At 45.8% G+C, this 8,316-nt stretch overlaps 1 protein-coding gene across 1 annotated transcript; it reads left to right on the top strand.

Moving 5' to 3' along the window:
• Positions 1 to 552: 552 nt before the first annotated feature.
• ZP4 (zona pellucida glycoprotein 4) lies at positions 553 to 7,703 on the top strand. The gene is made up of 12 exons (XM_053607439.1): positions 553 to 727; positions 983 to 1,104; positions 1,190 to 1,292; positions 2,425 to 2,577; positions 3,312 to 3,499; positions 4,172 to 4,269; positions 5,088 to 5,218; positions 5,387 to 5,576; positions 5,648 to 5,798; positions 6,081 to 6,159; positions 7,331 to 7,444; positions 7,600 to 7,703. Exons 1-12 carry the CDS (start codon positions 553 to 555, stop codon positions 7,701 to 7,703), a joined length of 1,608 nt encoding a protein of 535 aa, XP_053463414.1.
• The last annotated feature ends 613 nt before the right edge of the window (positions 7,704 to 8,316 follow it).

Raw genomic sequence — 8,316 nt, 5'->3', positions numbered from 1 at the left:
CCAGAGCTTCCCTGGAAAGGACTCAAGAGTTCCCTTTATTTTCATGCTGGATCCCCCACTAACAACCAGGCAGGTCCCCAAGAGAGATCCTTGTCCCTGTATCTTTCCCATTTTACTGATGAGAAAACTGAGATCCTGAAAGATAGTAATTTACCCAGGTCCTCTATCTCATAGATGGCAGAGCTAAGACCCACCCCAATATGCAAAATTCTGGAGAAAGATCTTCTGAAGTCAATAAGCTGGAGTAAGTGTTCTACTGAGCAAGCCAGCCTTCCCCCTCTCCTCCCAGTTAAAAGGCACCACATTTTTCCTGGGCTCTGAAATCTGCGTAGATTGTGACATTTAATCTGACGCACCTGTAGACTGTGCCCCACAGCAAATGCGGCTGAATGAATTACCCTTTCCAAAGGCATCCCACCTGCATGTCGCGAAGATGTGCACCTGGAAACCCATTCTGCCTCTGAGTATAAAGGGATCTCCTGGCGCACACAAGCCCCTGACTCTCTGGAGAGGAGGGGGGAGTCTGTGGCCGGTGGGGCTCCTGGTGGCACCATGTGGCTGCTGCAGGGCCTCTTGCTGTGTCTTTCTTTATCCCTGGCTTTGAGCCGGCATAAACCTGAGGCCCCAGATGATGCTGGCATGCTCTACTGTGGGCCACGGAGCTTCCAGTTCACCATAAGCCTTTCCCTCCAGGAGGCAGCGACTCCCCCTGTATTCATAGCTTGGGGTAAGTTTGAAGACTCACACTATGTCCCCTCTGCTTCCTCAAACTACTCTCTAACTCCCTTGCCCTGACAGTTTGGCCCTTTAATGGACCCTGTCTGCAGAATGAACAGTCTGCACTTCTGAGATTAATTTGATTTTCCTCTTATTCCTACTGGCTGCTACCCCTAAGGGTCTAATGGTGAGGCTGGCTGTCCTTTCCCAGTATTGGTGACATGGAGACCGACCCCTTGGCCTTTTACCTCTCCCCACCCTCCAGATAGCCAAGGACTACCACACAGGCTCCAGAACGACTCTGGCTGTGGCACCTGGGTCAGGGAGGGCCCGGGCAGCTCTGTGCTGTTGGAGGCAACCTACAATGGCTGCTATGCCAGTGAGTGGGTGAGTATAGCCAATGGTTAGGGACACCAAGTGAGACTCACTCGTGCCTCCGTCCAGGCTGACTGCCCATGGCCTGTCTCCGCAGGACTCCCAGTACGTCATGCCAATTGGAGTGGAAGGAGAAGATGGGGCTGGATCTGAGATGTTTACAAAGAGTCATCTGCTCAAGTGTCCCATGGATCTTCTCGGTAAAAGTTGGAAGAGCTCAGGTTCGGGTGGTGCAGAGCTGCCTGGAAGGTGCCTTTGTGCTCTCCTGCTGGCTCCAGAGTGACAACAAACATTAATGAAGAAAGAATTTTTTTTTTTCCTCCTGATCTCCACAAGTAGTCCTTGGATAATTACCAATTAAGAGATTGGTGCAGTGCCTGTGGCTCAAAGGAGTAGGGCACTGGCCCAATATGCTAGAGGTGGCGGGTTCAAATCCAGCCCTGGCCAAAAACAGCAAAAAAAAATTACTCAGGGCACTGTGGAAAGGGCTTTGCAGTTACCTCCCTTACTTTTTTTTTTTCTTTTTGACCAGGGCTAGGGTTGAACCCGCCACCTCCGGCATATGGGACCAGTGCCCTACTCCTTGAGCCACAGGCGCCACCTAACTCCCCTACTCTTAACTTAGTGCTATGAATGCTATTGCTGTGCCCTGGCAGGGAGCTTGCCCACGTGCCCCTCACTAGAAAGGCAGAGCTAGGGGTCAAGTAGGAGCTAGCCGCAAACAGGACCTCCTCGCCCTTCCCAAGGGCGAGGAAGGGACTCGACACTAACGAGGGCACTTGGGAAATCCCTCCAAGGAACTATTTGCCGAGTCTAGAACCCAAGTCTCCTAAGCCCTCAGCTGGGGGCTGTGATTTCACTTGAAATCAACAGGAAATGTGACAGCCACTCAATTTCAGAAAGCCTTGTGATCTGAGAGCCCCACCTCAGTCAGAACAGCTTTGAATTCATAACTTCTCTCACCTGCCTAACTTGTATGAGCAGCATGGTCAAGGAATGGCAGACCCCACCCTAGACCTACTGAACCAGACTTACACTTCAAAAAGACCCGCGGGTAACTTATTTCTGCATTACAGCTTGAGAAGTTCCTCTGTTACTTGGAGCCAGTAAGGTGCCCAACTGCTTCTACCAATCTTACAGTATTCCCTTTCAAAATGAACTAACACCAGGGTACTCCCAAGAGCTCCCTTAACTTTGAGACTTAAGCTATAGTATTCAACACTATTACAATCACTTACCTACTTACAGGAATCTAACGTTAATGACTTGTAACAATGATCAAGACCAACCTCTCTACTACCTAACTTGAGTTATTCTTCCTTCAACACCCAGCCCAGGATGCTCCCAGTGTTGACCAGTGTGACTCCATCCCAGTGGTAGACAGGCTGCCATGTGCACCCTCACCCATCTCTCAAGATGACTGCGAGGAGCTAGGCTGCTGTTACAGTTCCACAGAGGTGAATTCCTGCTACTATGGAAACATGGGTAAGTTACTAACTCTCCAGAGCCAGCTGAGGAAGAATGCTAATTACTTACAAAAGCCAGAGGGGGTGGAGAGAAAGGTTTGCTTAGAAGACAAACGCTAAGTGACCAACCAAAGGCTGCCTTATACTCTTCTCCTTGAACACTTGGAGCCTGAGCAATAGATCTTTCTACAGCCTGCCAATTTCTATTGCCCCAGCATTCACTGCAAAGCCATTAACACTCAATGAGTCAAGTTAGGTCTATGTGCCAAATAATTACTGATCAATAGAAACTTTGTCCAAGGGATAGGCACTTGGGCTGGTCTGAGACTGTTCAATGAGCCTTCTATCAAGATCACTACTTTCCGCATGTCCCAAGTTATGCCCCAAGTTTCTCTAATATGACAAAGTCACTCTCAAGGAGCATGTCTATGCCTCACTGAGATAAGAATTTTAACTGGTAAGCCGAACAAGGCACGAGCTACTATACTATCACATAAAGAAGCTGAAGCAGGGATGTGAATGCCTTGTCTGAGGCCATGTAAGTGGTGGTGAGACTCAAAGCCAAGTGTTCATTCAGAGTCTTGGTGAGGTCATGGACAACGGAGCTTTGCACCAAGCCCATCAGCTGGCAATACCAACTTCCAGAAGGTCCCTCCCAATACCAGAGGGAAGGGATCAAAAGTAAGTTAGACTCCTGCCTGGCTCCTTAAAAGGAAAGATGACCTGCCTTTAGCAGTCATTCTGGTGTTCCAGTGACCCTGCACTGCAGTCAAGAGGGCCACTTCTCCATCGCTGTGTCTCGGAATGTGACCTCACCCCCCCTGCTCATGGGTTCTGTGCACTTGGCCTTTGGGAATGATAGTGGATGTAACCCTGTGATGACAACACACACCTTCGTCCTGTTCCGGATTCCATTTACTTCTTGTGGTACTACAAGACAGGTGAGAGTAATTGCCCTTGGGCTTGTTGTTGGCTCTAAAAATCACTGGTGACTAGTGGGGGAGAAATGGAATATCTTAGCTATGAAGGATGCTCCTCACTATTGTGTGTTCAGGATGGATAGTCTAGGGCAGGCGTCCTCAAACTTTTTAAACAGGGGGCCAATTCACTGTGCCTCAGACCGTTAGAGCTGGACTAGAGTTTAAAAAAATATGAACAAATTCCTATGCACACTGCACATCTTATTTTGAAGTAAAAAACAAAATGGAAACAAATACAATTCACACTGCTTCATGTTGGCCCATGGACCGCAGTTTGAGGACGCCTGGTCTAGGGCCTCATCACTGAGAAAGCTGAAACTTCCTCTGGGTCAGCTAAGACCATCCCAGCTGTGATCAACTAAGGGACTGTCATCTTAAGCTATAGAGAACAAGGAGCAGGTTCCTCTTACTATAGTGCTCTAGAGAAACCCTCAGGGATGATTACTGGCCTTGGTGGTACAACCCAGCTGCCTCTTCCCTTGGTTCTGAAACAAGTCAAGTGATAACTTCCTGGGTTATATGCTATTGCCTCTGTGCTCAGGGAGCAGAAAAAATATACAACAGGGTAGGACAGCTGAGTATTTGATCTGGCTGGCAGGAATGACCACCATTACTCTTTACCCACTCCTGCAGGTCACTGGAGACCAAGCAGTATATGAGAATGAACTGGTTGCAACCAGGAATATAAAACACTGGCGTCGTGGCTCTATCACCCGTGATAGCATCTTGAGGTAAAAATCTTAGCCTGACCCTGCTTAGTCAGAATGACTCAAATTCTGCATAAAGCAGGAATTCCAAGATAAACCCTGAATCCACAGAATACTCAAGACTAGCAACCCTGTCTGCTGCCTTGGTTTGCTGATTTTGTAACCACTACTTGATCAAGAGCACCTGCATTGCTGCCTCAAACTTAATCTAAGCCCCAAGCTTCCTGGGATTTCTGCTATTCCACTTAACTGGATTTGGTTTCTCATTTTGGTCTCATCCTTCATGCTACAGCTAAAAGGAAAAATCTCACATAGGCAGGTCACACACTTAAGTTTCTTGACTTTAATGAATGGAAGGACAAATATGAGCATGACCTTCAGGACCCTGCAAGAAATAGTCCCTAATTCTCTCCAGCCTAAAGGCTTCTAACATTCTCAGGCCCTCACTCTTTAATTGCAGACTAATCCTATCAAATTTTCAAGTCTTCAAGCTCTTTCTTGGTGCCATGCTTTTCTTATATCAGGTGTTGCTCCTAACTCAATAGTTTTCGTTCTTCATATCAAGTCACCTGAACGGTCTTCCCTGACTCCTCTCCACATTAGATACTTCTCATTGTACCACATCTATTTCTGATGGTTCTTTTCTTCATTCAAACACGGGTCTTATTTACACTTTTATCTCTCCAACTATAATACAGTTGCCACAAAGGCAGTAACCACATCTACCATATTTACAAATTTGTCTGACACCTAACACTTAATGGCTCCATGAGAATTAAAATGAAACGGGCATATAGCCAAGCCACTCAAGCTGGCTGGCTAAAGTCTTATTTTTTCTTCAGGCTCCGAGTCAGCTGTAGCTACTCTGTAAGTAGCAGCTCTCTCCCGGTTAATATCCAGGTCTTCACTCTTCCCCCTCCTCTTGCTGAGCTCCAACCTGGACCCCTCACTCTGGAACTTCAGATTGCCAAAGGTAAGACCCTTTTGGCTAGAGCAGCTGGCCTGCGATCTAAATTGTCTGCCCTGGGAAATGAAGGACCCTAACTTGGCCATGAGATACTAGCACAGAGGTGTTTACATGGAAGATAGTCATCAAACGACTGTTCTTACAATGCCAAGTCCTTATTTTGGTCTCTTGCAGATGGAAACTATAGCTCCTACTACACAGCCAGTGACTATCCAGTGGTGAAGGTGCTCCGAGATCCCATCTATGTGGATGTCTCCATCCTTCACAGAACAGACCCTTACCTAGGGCTGCTCCTACATCAGTGTTGGGCCACACCTGCCACAAACCCCCTGAGTCAGCCACAGTGGCCTGTGCTCGTGAATGGGTAAGTGGTCCTTTCAGTTATCCACCGAGTCCCTCAGGAACCTGTCTTGACCTCTGGGTCTCTTGGCTTAGATGTCCCTACACTGGAGACAACTACCAGACCCAGCTGATCCCTGTCCAGAAGGCCTTGAATCTGCCATTTCCCTCCCACCACTGGCGCTTCAGCATCTTTACCTTCAGCTTTGTGGACCCTGCAATGGCAAAGCAAGCTCTCAGGGGACCGGTAGGACACTTCCTTCCTGCTCCTCACCTCAGCCAAGCTCTGAAACTTCCCAACTTAGAACTGTTTCCATGTCCCATCACTCCCCTTTAATGCTGACAGCCCTTGATACCAATTATGAGTAAGGTCTGTCAACTAGATTCTAGTTGTTTAGGGCTATTGTGAAGTAGCTTGGGCTATCAGGATTTTCTGATAAATTTCTGAACTTCTTGCTTGGGAGACAAAGCAGGCTTGAAGACTTACAAGATGATGGTACTACATCACTCAAATTCTGTTGACTCCCAGGTGTATCTGCATTGCAGTGCATCAGTCTGCCAGCCTGCTGCGATGCCATCCTGTAGGGTGACCTGTCCTGTTGCTAATCGTGAGTATCTACACTGTCTACACAAGAAAACAGACTTGAATGAACGCTGAGTCCTGTGTTTAACCTTCTTACCCTCTGGCCAAATCAACTGAAGAATCACCTAATAAGGCTTCTAAGAGATACTATAATATAGAACAGAAATGACAAGCTTCTCAGAATCCCATGTCTTTAAAAGTTTTAGTGTTCATAGTTTGGATGACCATAGTTAACTATAGTCATCCTACAGACCATGTATTAACAATGCATGGTCTCAAATAGAGAATATCAAATGTCTGACGTAATACCTTGATCAGATCTCTATAGAAGACATCACTATCACGATAAATAAGTACAAGCATATGTCAAACACACAAATGAGTGATACATCCTCAGGTGACTTTCAACTTCTTTCCAAATTTTGATTAGACCAGGAACCAAACCAAATCAGTTTTTTTTTTTTAACATAAAGCACATGGTTCAAAAGCACATCTGGCTAGTTTACAAATATAAATGTCTACAGCTGCTTGAAGATCTGACATGGGCTAAGGCTCTCCAGATGGAACAGTCATGGGCTCAGTACATTACCTAGTTGCTCAGATACTCCTAAGGGGTGTGTGTAGTAGGGGTGGTATATTCCATCTAGTCTACCAGCACCTACCTATTTAGCCCCTGGATGAACTGGGATCTGTGACCCTTGAAGTTTGAAGTTTTTCTAACAAAATTCAGTTACTAAATGGTAGTCTACAAAACATGACATCAAATACTTTAACTTCTGACTCCAATCACATATAATACCTACTCCTAATAAAGTAAGCCACCTTCGATTGAGTTTTTCAAGGTCCCAAAACTGGCAAATAGGATTACAATTCTACTCTCCTGTTTGACCAGTTGCCTCTCTATAATTTAGAAACCCTTCCCTATGATAACCTTGCTATTCTCAAAGTGCTCTCCTGAAGAAAGGATGGCAATTGGGGATAGGTTTTAACATGACCTCTATACCTAGATCCCAGTGACACTAAAGTGTTAGGTACAAAGTCTCAGACTTGTTCAAGTTTGTGCTAACTAAAGTGAGGCCTCCGTAAAGCATGGAAAAGCTTTACAGCAAGGGACCTGGACTTGTCCCATATCACTCCTAACCCTGCCCCCTATGAACAAAAACTTAACAAATCACTAGCACTCATCTCCCCAACAGGAAGAACTGCTAACATACGTCTTCAGAACGGTACTGCTAGTGTCTCCAGCAAGGGCCCCATGATTCTACTTCAAGCCACTAAGGACCCTTCTGAAAAGCTCCATAAATTTTCAAGTGAGTAGGAGGCCTAACTCCTTAGCCAAACCACCAGTCAAACCAAAGTTACTACTTCCTAGCCCTTACTAATGTTTTCTTCAAATGAAACATCTCCAGTGGAAGACTTGCCAGTCTCACTTTTTTTAGCATATATTAATCTTTCTATCCTTCAGGTATTCCTGAAGATTCACAAGCTCTGTGGGTGGCAGGCCTTTCCGGGACCTTAATCGCCGGAGTCTTGTTAGTATTCTACTTGGCTATTAGAAAAAGGAGATGAGAAAATGTGTCAATAAACCCAGATTGCACTACCAGTCTTTGCCAAGCTTTTTTGAAATGTAAAAACACTCTAAAATTAGCCTATCTGTTCTTGGCATCTCCTCTTTCAAGCTTGGGGTGGTATCTCACCTGAGAATAAAAAAATTGATACAGTAAGCACGTGACTTAGCAGAGGTTTTAAAAGATCAATAATATAAGCAAAACCCTCCCCCGGATGAGGGCAACCTAATTAGGGTAGCACTAGTCTGACTCTGTAGCTCATGAATCTTATAACACTGTTTCATTGAATGTTAGTGTGCACCAAGGTCACAGAAAGGCTGGTAGAAATAGAATTCTGGGCCTACTGAGTTTGATTTGGTAGGTATAGGCTGAGGCTTAGAAAAAACCCACATTTCTAACCATTTCCCAGATGATGCTGATATTCCTAGTCCAAGCATCAGACTCCGAAAACTCAGGTGTGGAATAATGACTAAAGGGAGGTATCTGGTGAGTTGGTCACCTGGAGTAGCTTGATCAGAGGATGCTTCATGGAGTCAGACCACACTAATCTAATGGTCTTTAAGACTGTAACCTCCTGGATTTCCTATGAATCACTTCTCAAGGCAAATGTTCTA

Source organism: Nycticebus coucang, chromosome 10 (genome assembly GCF_027406575.1).
Source record: "Nycticebus coucang isolate mNycCou1 chromosome 10, mNycCou1.pri, whole genome shotgun sequence".
NCBI classification, from domain to species: domain Eukaryota; kingdom Metazoa; phylum Chordata; class Mammalia; order Primates; family Lorisidae; genus Nycticebus; species Nycticebus coucang.
Note: the sequence above shows the minus strand (reverse complement) of the source record. Positions and strands in the feature narration are given on the sequence as shown.

Coding starts and splice junctions, on each gene's coding strand:
- ZP4 (XM_053607439.1), top strand. CDS start 553: ATGTGGCTGCTGCAGGGCCTCTTGCTGTGTCTTTCTTTATCCCTGGCT. Junction 1,105..1,189: donor GCTGCTATGCCAGTGAGTGG/GTGAGTATAGCC, acceptor CTGTCTCCGCAG/GACTCCCAGTACGTCATGCC. Junction 5,577..5,647: donor TGGCCTGTGCTCGTGAATGG/GTAAGTGGTCCT, acceptor CTCTTGGCTTAG/ATGTCCCTACACTGGAGACA.